Raw genomic sequence first — 11,425 nt, 5'->3', positions numbered from 1 at the left:
ATTGTCCCCTTGGCTAGTTATCGTGTTCACACCTATTGGCTATTTATCAGGTTCACACAATCATCTCCCTCTTCGACCTTGGTTAGTTGTCGGTTCAAATAGCGATGTGCCTCATAATTAACAAATTACTTTATAAATTACTCAGTCACTAAACCAATATCTACTTTATAATTTCTCTTGTCAGATAGCGGTATTAGAATGTCTTCATGCTTCTCATGCTCAAAACTTTTTGACTGTCATCCCCATCGAAGGGTTAGGCCAGCACATGTCAGCAGTGGAGTACCGAACCATTCTTAAATATCGGTTAATGATCCCCTTGTTCCCAGTTGATAAGCCATGCCCGGTTTGTCGTAAGGTGTGTTTAGACAATTTTGATGAACATGTGGTTCATTGCAAAGAACTCCCGGGGTTTAAATATAGACATGATCTGGTCAGGGATGTCTTTTGTGATGTGTTAAAACGAGCGGGAATCTCGGCAAAAAAAGAGGCTCCTGTGAATTTCTTGTCGGATCCGCGTGAAGGGAGGTATACTCTCCGACCAGCGGACATTCTTATGTTTGGATGGGCTGGGGGGAAGCATGCTTGTGTGGACCTTACTGGGGTGTCCCCTCTTGTCGGGCTTAGGGACACCGGGTTTGTTGCTAGGCAGGCCGTGTTAAAGGCAGAAGCAGGAAAAATTGCTAAGCACGAGAAGGCGTGTGTGGAGAATCAACACGCCTTCATTCATTTTGCTTTTGATACATTTGGGTCTCTTGCTCCCGATGCTGCTACGTTTCTAAAAAGAGTTCAGCGGGTCGTGCACAGTAACTCAACGACGCCAAAGAACGATAATTTTATTTTCAGTAGAATCGGTTTTGCCATTCAAAAGGGGGTGGCGGCGCAGCTTGTTGCCCGCTTACCTACCTCTTTATTGTAATTGGATCATTTTATTTGAAATGGAAAAGCTTTCTCTTATGTAGTATGCATATAATCATAATTTACATACACCATGTTTAAAGCTTATGTAGTATGCATATAATCATAATTAGCAAAAGTTTGTTCAAGTATGATTCGGTGTGCTTGGTGTTAAACCAAGTAATCTATCTAAAATGGTAAATTGTTATTTTAAACGAAGCTGCATAATATCTTTACAAAATAACACCTACTCCCTTTTGAATTTTTAGTGACAGATTATTTATTTATTTATTTATTTTTACTATTTAAGTCTAGAATCTCAACAAAGTTCCTTGTTTTTTATACAACCTATGATTCCAAGACCATGGCATTCTCATCATGTTGTGTAATTTGATCAAATCCGCTAAATTTATTTGAGCTCTTATTTAAGCTAGTAAACATCTCTCCTAACTCACTTAAATACAAACATCCAGATATAAAATTCAAAATTTCATTAAAAGTTTTGTCCCATCGCTATTTTTATAACCAACTCAAAACCTATTCACTAATTTATTTGAGCGGGCCTCATTTGCTAATTTAAGACCGTTTTAGCTAAAAACACTTTGTTAATTGTTTACGGGCTTTCAAAAAACAATAACAATTCGTCAAACACACCTTTTTTTAATGACTTAGCTTAGTGGCAATAGTTTCTCTCACAAGCGATCATAAAAACTTACTAACCTCCCCTTACTCAAGTTCGATTCTTGAAAAGTGATGCCCTCTCCCTTTTAATGACATACACTTGTTGGTTTCGAATCTTGGACCTCAAGAGGAAAGGCATATGACAAAACCCTCTGATCACCCGCATAACTTGCGATGGCTGCCAAATACATCTAGTGGTCACTTTCACAATTTGATAAGGTAGTTTAGTTAATTTACAAATCATAAGCAATATTAGACACCTTATGTTAATAAAAATCACACATAGGTCCATAGAACCTGTTATTCGTTAGAATCAACTCTTAAAGCGCCTTAGAAAAATCTTATATCGTACATTAAAGTTAATATATGTCACTTTTTGGTTGAATAACCATTTTTCGCTAGTTAGGTACCATTAACAATACCTAAACCTCAAAAACTAAATGAAATATTTAATCAAGAACGAGATGAAACATTGAACATGAAGTCACTCAAGTTTTGCACTGAGCAAAACAAAATAGTTTTATTTTTTATCCTCTACTTTCAAACTCGATACAAACTATGCAATCTTCAAATTTTTTTGGTATCATCGAGTCTCTCTTTCTAAAGTTCATTTATGGAGTAGATTTTAAGATTCAAAAAATGAGAGATTGAAAAGGTGAATGAAATGTTGAGTAAGTCAACACTTAAATCTCAAGCCAATATGTTAGATAAATACTTCATTAACTACATTTCTATTTGTGAAGGTAAGGTACCAGACACACCATACAAACAATAAGACTGACTACAAGGCAAAAGGAACCCCCCGCGGAAAGCGTATTCTCCGCGGGAAGGCACAGATCCGCCGCGAAGGAAATATATGTAACCATGTGAGATAATAAGCATAAGCGGAAGACTCATCATGGGCAAACACGGGGCGGAGAACCGCTAGTCAGTAATCCTGGCAAAGGTACGAACGCACGATGGACCAACAAGGATAGGCCAATGTGGTACCTGCCCTAAATGAAAGAATATAATATGCCAGACTGTCCAACCAATCAGGATTGAATATATTGCTCAACGATAAGAATCAAAGGTTCCATTGAGTGGGACGGCCGGTCAAACCCTTCTCCCTCCATCTGGCTATAAATACAGAATGAGGTTCAATGGTAAAAGGATTTCCAGTCTCTTTATTCCTAGCATACATATTCACCACTTACTATACTGATTCCCTTTCTCGTAACGAGCTCACGGTGTTTTGTTTTGCATGTCATCACCTTTGGAACTCATAACCATTCGTAATATTATCGTCACAAAATATTAAGCTGAACCTATCGAAGGTTTGTTTAGATATTAATCCATCCTTGGGCGAGATATTAGGTTACGTCTAGATTAAACTTATTGTGTCTTCATTGGTGTCATTCGTGGGAGTTTGTCTCAATATAAAAGTCCATGTGAAAGTAAAAGAAAACACATTTCAAGAGAGAGAGAAAGAGAAAGAGAAAGAGAGAGAGGTGTTATTATTTCCAAGACAGAGAAAGAAGACGCTTGGCTTGTGTAATAATAATCTAATTGACCGGAGATATGGCCATGGTTGACGATAGACACTCGTCGTCGGACACCAGCAGCAAGGTTTGGGGGTTATTCAAGCTACCGTTCCAGAGCTCCAATACCACTTCCTCATCTTCTTCTTCCTATCAGATTGAAGGATACACCACTCGTACAACTACTAATAGTAACAACCACCATAGCTCCACCACCTCCGTATCATCAGTCGCCAGATCTCTGCTTCCTACACGACCTCGTCTAAGGCTTGATCCACGGAATAAACTCTATTTCCCTTGTAAGAATATTATTCACCTTTCATAATTCTTGAGATCTATTTCAAACTTTCTCTAGTTAATTATTTCTTTTTATTGGGTTGTACAATTTTATTTTAATTTATTTTTTTTAAATAAATGAATCGAGTAATTGGGTTTAAGCATTAAAAATACGTGTTTTTTTTTCAAAAAGAAAATAATAATCGAGGTGCATGATTATTAGTTTATTTGACGGTTATGTTTAGGTGTTGTGATTTGAAAGGAATGAAATCGAGCCGCATTAGGTTTCGAGTTTATGATTGTTTTGAGAGTATTTGTCACTAATTTGGTGATACTAAGTTGTTTGTTTTTGTAGAAAGTATGAATGTGATTAGGAACAGGTAGGTAGGTTTGGTTGGTTATAAATGTGCTGATACTTGTTTGGAGGTAGGTGAAGTGTTTTGCTTATTCTGGTGGGTGTGATTAGGTTATGGTTTTTTATTTTGGTAGATTTGGAAATTGGAGTACTTGTATTGCCAAGTGGTTCGGACGAAAGAAGTTATTATTGATGAGGCGAATGTTAGATTAGAAAGTTAGTTGATGTCACGTTTTTTTTTCGGTTTGGGTTCGGTTATTTTAGCTTGAAAAGTTTGGGCTGAAAAAAGAAATTTGAGCAAAAATTATTATTTTTTTAATTAATAACTAATTGATTTTTGAAGGGTGGTTACGTATTTATTAAATCGTTATAAATTACTTTATAAGTGAAAAAAGAAAATGAAAATCTTGTACATTCGGTTCGGTTTTTGTTACATGCATGGTTCGGTTTTACACAAAAAATACCATCGTTTTTTGTTTTGGTTTTCTCGTTTTTTTTTTGGTTTCATGTCAGTTTTTTCGGTTTTATCACTTTATGCATACCCCTATTTGAAGTTAGAAGACATAATTAGCCATTGTGTTGATTAGGAGTGGTGGATGAGTATGTTATTATTCAAGGGAGATGTTAGAAATAATCAAATTGATGATTAAAGTTACGTCCTCACCAAGTTTATTGGTGTTTGGAGATAGGTTCAAATTTTTTTTTATAGAAACACTCATAGCTATAAGAATTTTGTCTTTTACCATGTTTATTAACAGGGCATTTAAACTCAGCCAAGCATCAACTTTAACTAGTTAATATGGAATATGACTTATAGATTTTAGTTATAGTCTAGGAATTAAAGATGCTGTGACTTTATTGTAAGGAAATTACATTAAAGAACATCAGAATCTATAAAACTAAAGTCAACCCAGAGAAATAGGGAAAGGAGTGTAGAGACAAACAGGACAAGAGTGAAACCAGGGACAATATGTATTGTACCATTATGTTAAACCTTTATTCACATGAAAAATGCACAACTTTTCCTTCACTGAGAATCTTTCCAGTTAAATTAACAATTTGTCTCTATTATAATGATTACAAAATATTCGTGGTATTGACTTTGGTGTTTGGTCAACAATATGTATTGTACCATTTTGTTAAACCTTCCTTCACATGATAATTGCCAAAATTTTCTTTCACCGGGAATCTTTCCAGTTAAATTACCTATTTTTCTATATTAGAGCGATTGCAAAATATTCATGGTATTGACTTTGCCACTTTGGTCAACAGGATTGATTTTGTTTAAAAAAGAATTAGTTTAACATATCAGATTGAAATGATAATGCTTTTATGTGTTTTTACGTGTCATGAGCCCATAGAATATTAGAACGTGATTTTGTGTTTTTGTATGTCTTGGGATGGAAAAAGTACCTTATCCTTAATTTCATAAGTAAAGCAACATAATAAACATGTGCCTAACATGGAAGCTGCAATCCCTTGATTTATTAAAGCTTTGTCCTAATTGAATGAGGGTCATCATGCTTTGAAAGCACGTAAGCCGTAACAGCAGATTATGCTACTCCTCTAACTGATCTTACCTGTGACCTATTAGCAGTTACAAGTGTGGGGGAGAACTGGGAAAAATAGCTTCTATTAGGGCCCATGAGCAAATTTGCAATATTGGTTAGAATGCTCTATGCAAGTATTATTTTTTAAAGCTTCTAGTAATTGACTTATAAACAAGAAAAGAGTTAAATACATCTTTATCTATAGATGCATATGGTCCTTGTGACAGTGAGTTCTATTTATGTTTGGCTTTCTTTTCATATCAGTAATAAACTTCAAACAAGTAATAGTTATTTAAAAGGTTAACATCTTTATATTTAACAACTAAACATTATTGACAATGCTAGAAACTCAAAAATATTCATGTCACTTTGATTTGTTTTAATATTAGAAACAAGCTTTATCAATAGCCTAAAGATTGTAAATATGTTTCTTTTATTTTTGGAGCATATTGCTCTTTCTTGCTTTTATGTGCATATGCTATATGTTTAAAAAATGTATTCATTTTTTTATCTTTAAATTTTCTAGACGAACCTGGTAAGCAAGTCCAAAGTGCTATTAAGATCAAGAACACCAGCAAGTCTCATGTAGCTTTCAAGGTATGATTATAAACTTATTAAAACCCGCTGTAATAGTTTTCTATATTATTGTATGTAGTTGTACAAGTATAATGTCCAAGTTTTACTTTGTACTATTTTTTAGAACTTAAATCCATCCGTAGAATTAAATCCTCCATTTAATAAATGTTTTTTTCTTTTTTGCTGAAGTTTCAAACAACTGCGCCAAAAAGCTGCTTCATGCGTCCACCTGGTGCTATTCTTGCTCCTGGCGAGACCATTATTGCCACTGGTAATAACATTCGTTTACATGTTTTTGTAAAGTTATAAATACAAAAAAATGCTTATGAGTTTAATCTTTTGTTTTGATAGTTTTTAAGTTTGTGGAGCCTCCAGAAAACAATGAAAGACCAGTGGAGCTTAAACGGAAAGTGAAATTCAAAATCATGAGCCTGAAAGTCAAAGGGATGATGGATTATGTACCTGAGCTGGTGAGTTATAATTCTTTCTCAATTTATAATATTGTCTGAATATTTTATCGTATTTTTGTGTTGTTTTTAATTGAATATTTCTTGTGGACTCAGTTTGATGAGCAGAAAGACCAAGTGGCGGTGGAACAGATATTGCAAGTTGTTTTTCTAGATGTTGAACATCCCAGTCCTGTAAGTTTTATTATTATGCATTCTTTTGTATAAGTAAAATACATTTATCGTTACATAAATTGAAAATAAATAAATAAATACTTTAGGCCCTGGAAAAACTGAAGCTGCGGTTGGCCGAGGCGGAGGCTGCTCTTGAATCCCGCAAGAAGCCTCCAGAGGAAATTGGGACCAAAGTTGTTGGTGAAGGTCTTGTTATAGACGAATGGGTGAGCTTTCGCTAATATGAACTTTTTGATTGTCAAATCTAGCGCGTTAAATGAAAGGGGTTGTGTTCGGTGACATGTTTAACCCTTTTAATTAAACAAGTCGGCCAACAATCGGTTTAACCCATTTAATACAACCCATTTAACACGTTTACAGCTTGATAATAACCAGTTTACAACCAGTCAGCCCGTTTGATTCGTTCAGATAAATGGGTTTAATGGTTCGTGTTTATACACGATTTTTAAGTTTGTCTAGGTTAGAATAAATTTTTTTGAGAAGAATAAATATATATGGGTCGTGTTTTGGTTAACAACAATTAGCGCTGCTCGAAAAGCTTACAATCCGCTCGAAAAAAGCTCGCTCGAAATCAGCCAGTTTGTAAACACGTCGACCTGGCTCGGTTCGTGAACGAGCTGATCGGTCTGTAAACTAGCCGAGATTAGCTCACATCGTGGCTCTTTTGTTGGCTCGTTTCAGTTAAAGCTCAAATTTATATGCACGCGCGCGCGCGCTCTCCCACACACACGCTTAAAAGCTATATGGCATTTTGTAATTAAAAGTCTCGTTTGGCTCGTCTAAAATCAAATCCCCAAACTTTAGTATATAAACTCTAATAACTTCAATTTTAGTATATATAAATTATGAATTTTGTGGTTTATAAATTATCAGTTATACTTATTTGTATATTATAAGTATAATTTTTAGCTTTTATATACATGCGTTGTGTTTTGGTTCAACAAGAAGTCAACGATTTACACCTCTAAATTGTAATGTTCCCCTTTGCATTTTTCTTGTTTCTTGTAGAAGGAAAGAAGAGAGAGATACCTGGCCCGGCAACAAGTTGAAGGTGTAGACTCGGTGTAATAACACGAAAAGGTTGGTCAACTGTACAACTAATCTTTTTTTAAATTCGACTTGTATCATTTCATGTGTAAGAGAATCACTTTGTGAACAAAAAGTCTGAAACAAGACAAATTGTTAAAACATGTTTACAATGTAAAAAGCTTTCGTGAGTTGAGTCGATTCGTGTTATATTTCAAGTTCAGGAACATGTCAAAACAGGAACAGGTAGAACGAGCGGAATATTTTCAAACATTACTTTTAATACCAAAAAACATAAACTAACGAGTACAACTTGTAAATATGAAATTACAACATAAACCCGAGCTGATTGGAGTTCATCTAGCTCATTATTGATTCAGATAAAAACACTTGGTTTAATTCTCTGGTCGTCATCAGTTGGTCACAGTTCCATCAACACAAATCCATTGACCCACGAAGATTGAAGCACAATTGATGTTAGGGTTGATCGCCAAAAACGACTCCAAACCCAACTTAAATGATGTGCTAATGGTGGTGCAGTCATCTCCTGTCTGCGCACCAATAACTTGGTTACATGTAACGACCGAATCTGGCTTCTGAAAACCTGTTCATATAAAAGAAGACAATGTCTTAATGTTTCAGAGTTGTGTAAACCGAATCACCAAAAGGCTTTAAACGAAGGGATTTTGTAGTCCGGGTTTGATATGATTTCGAGCCAAACTAGTAACTATTGTTGGGGTGACTTGGTTTGCAAACCAAACCGTTTGACGGTTTGTAGCGTTTAATTTTATTCTATATTTTTCTGTTTTTAAGCTGATTAGATGGTTTCGTCAAGATTAGACATATACGTAAATATATATTTAAAACTTGAAACTAAAAGTATACGTGTAGTTTAATATGGTTGGCTCGGATTAACTGGTCGGTTTCAAGACCGAACAGTATAAAGTTGAAACCAAGCTTTGAATTGAGCTGTTCAGTCGGTTTCAATAGTTTACGATACCGATTAACCGGGAATTTAGATGACTTACCAATGTGGGTGGATCTACTTTCTGCCAATATGACAAGCATGAGGCAAAGTGAAAGTGTTGCAACCAATTTCACAAACATAGAAGCCATGGTTTCTACTTTCTAGCTAGTGGTGTATTAAGTGATAGTTAATTTACCTGTGACATGATCCTGAGTTCAATTTATAGTGTCAGTTTATTATTAAAACAAATAAATGTTTCGATAGTTTCAAGATACAAGAGATCAAAAGCCAACAATTATATTGTAATATGAGAAGATGCAGACGGCCATTGCTGTAATCGGCCTTGTTCTAACGGATCCTAGCCACAACAAGCGGATTTTGTTATCTTCAAAGGAATTGAGTCTTAAACGCGTTTGTTTAACTAAAGTTAAACTGGTTAATGTTGGGGATTCATACTTTGTAACGTTAGGATAATCAGAGGGGTCCTAAAACACTTTCAAATTCAAATCAGAAAATAACTGTGAATAGAAACCGTGCGTTTCGTGGTTTTAATATGCAGAATCTCGTCTCAATCATTATTTATCAGGACTCTCGGTGTAAATTCTTTGACATGGACAAATCTTTTAGCCCATGTTGCTATTCCTAAAATCTAGAGCGGAGAATGTTCGATTGAATAATTTCTTAGATGCATCGATAAAACTCAGACTTATGAGAAGAACAAGTATTTGTGTTTGTGTTTTGACTTTGAAAAGTGATAGGGCATCCGTAATGGGAAGACGCCCCATCCACATCAGACAAAAACGGCATGCACACAGGGGCAGATCTATGTATTAGGTTGGGGGCGACTGATGACCGTCGTTTGAGTCATTCAAAAACCTAATTAAACTATATAGATAGAGTAAGTAAGGTATCGTATCCACCAGGAGTATGTGGTCAATGCAAATCATGTAAGCAAGATTTAATATTATGAAGTAACAGATTTAGTGCTGATCACACAAGCAATTAAATTGAATTTAGAGATTAAGCAAACAAACAAATAAACAAGTTTCAATCAATTAACAAAAGCAAATCACACATGGGAATTCAAGTAAGCAATCTACAGTGATCTCATGCAACCTAACAGATTAATTATTAACGGTTAACTACAGACTGATCAATCAGACAAAACCTTAGACATCAACAATCGCTTTACACACGGCACTGGTTATCAAACAGTCCCTGCCAGTGTGACTCAGTTAAGATCAATTATATGTTTTATCGTATTCAATCTAATCAAACAGTCATATGATCAATTATTATAGCAAGTAGTAACAAATCGTTCAGACCACGTAAACCTAAACCGACTGAATACACAGAAATACCAAACATCAATAATCATATATCAACCATAAAAAATTATACAAAATTGTTCTTAGTCACATGAGAAAACTGAAATAATTACAAACTATACATTCCCGGGTGAGATTCTATGAGATTAGCCGAGTATCGTCATCGATAGATCTTCAATTATGATGAGGAAGGCCATTAGGATTGATTAAGAGATGATTGGTAGCCCTGGAATTCACCCAAAATCGCCAAATAGCTGTTGGAAGTCGTCCAAACTGATTATGGTTCGTAAAATAGAAGATATAGGTCAAAATCCGTTTTTCCCCGTTTTTTATGTTCATCGCGATACGCGATGGCTATATGACCATCTCATCGCGTATCGCGACCTAAGAAAACCTCATATTCAGATTCCTCTCATCGAGAAACCCAAAATTCATATATATGGCTCCCGTAACTCATTTTTTAGCCCAGGATATGCCCGTTTTACTTCTTGGTCGCATTTTGCCAACCCATCTTGTTCAGTTTTAGCATCGGCTTATGATTTCTCATCCATGCTCTTCCCGTATCCTTGTAACACTTCCCAAGACATGAAATCATGCTATGGTCTTCCCGAGATATCATTCCATGCTCGTAAAAGTCTCCAATTTAGCATCTTTAACGATCAATGACCTGAAATACAAAAGCACGTATGAAGTACCAAAGTTCTAATAATATACTCAATAAAACTACATAATTAATAAACTAATATATATACAAAATACCCGACCATCACATCCCCACACTTATCTTTTGCTTGCCCTCAAGCAAACTATAAAGTAAACATCAACCTCCATCATAGGTATGTAAATTATCACCATTAATGCTAGTAAGGTTTAAGGTCATACCCAGTTTCCCAGACTGACACTTTCTAGATTGACATCCCACAAATAAGGTTAAGTGTTATAATAAAAACAATAGAGTCGCCCAGACGAGTGTACTTTGTTTCCGGTTAAGGCACACATGCTCATACCCCTCATAATATAACATCCCTCATCTCTGTTTAATATCTGGACTAGCAAAAGATGTGCTAGTATCACTCTGCTCTCAGTACCCAGTACGAACTATCCATCCATAAACTGCTTTGACACAAATGCAAATCAAGAGGACTTAAAATGGGTTGTAACGGGGCCAGGTGTAAGGGTATGGAAGAGAATTTTTCAAGTAGCTCAAACGATCTGACCCGGCTTATAACATAACAACTAATAAACAAAACTAACATAAACATAGATCTCATCTTTTTTTTTTACAGACACAAACGAACTACTAATTACATAACTGAATATAAACGGACTTTTTGGCTTTTTGCTAATTTTTTAAGCATAATAAACGTGATGCTTAATACTGGACAAATACAAATACAAGAACAAATCCAAATACAAAGAAACCTATTAAGCCGGATCGTCTCGTAATATACATCGGGGTTAATCGAATGAAAGAATAGGTCTAAGAAATGTTTTCTAAGGGAACCAACCCCCCGCCCCTCACATTACCTACGCTCATATGTATAATGTATGAGCCTTAACCCCCAGTACCCACACTATCACTCACCCAGACGAGGCTTAACCTAATTGCCT

The 11,425-nt window shown here is 35.4% G+C and overlaps 1 protein-coding gene and 1 long non-coding RNA gene across 2 annotated transcripts; one reads left to right on the top strand and one right to left on the bottom strand.

Annotated features, from left to right (window-relative positions):
* Nucleotides 1-3,120: 3,120 nt before the first annotated feature.
* LOC143599712 (vesicle-associated protein 4-2-like) lies at nt 3,121-7,740 on the top strand. The gene is made up of 7 exons (XM_077077608.1): nt 3,121-3,394; nt 5,803-5,873; nt 6,042-6,123; nt 6,204-6,322; nt 6,416-6,493; nt 6,580-6,699; nt 7,502-7,740. Exons 1-7 carry the CDS (start codon nt 3,136-3,138, stop codon nt 7,559-7,561), a joined length of 789 nt encoding a protein of 262 aa, XP_076933723.1. The 5' UTR covers nt 3,121-3,135; the 3' UTR covers nt 7,562-7,740.
* A 245-nt stretch (nt 7,741-7,985) lies between these two features.
* LOC143599713 (uncharacterized) lies at nt 7,986-8,707 on the bottom strand. Its single transcript, XR_013147338.1, has 2 exons — nt 8,548-8,707; nt 7,986-8,123 (listed from the first exon to the last, which is right to left on the bottom strand). It is a non-coding gene; the product is annotated as an uncharacterized LOC143599713 (long non-coding RNA).
* Nucleotides 8,708-11,425: the final 2,718 nt, after the last annotated feature.

This window comes from Bidens hawaiensis, unplaced genomic scaffold (assembly GCF_021521415.1).
Source record: "Bidens hawaiensis isolate Kalapana, Puna unplaced genomic scaffold, B.hawaiensis_p1.1 tig00052546_1, whole genome shotgun sequence".
NCBI classification, from domain to species: Eukaryota; Viridiplantae; Streptophyta; class Magnoliopsida; order Asterales; family Asteraceae; genus Bidens; species Bidens hawaiensis.
This window is presented reverse-complemented; position numbering and strand designations above follow the sequence as displayed.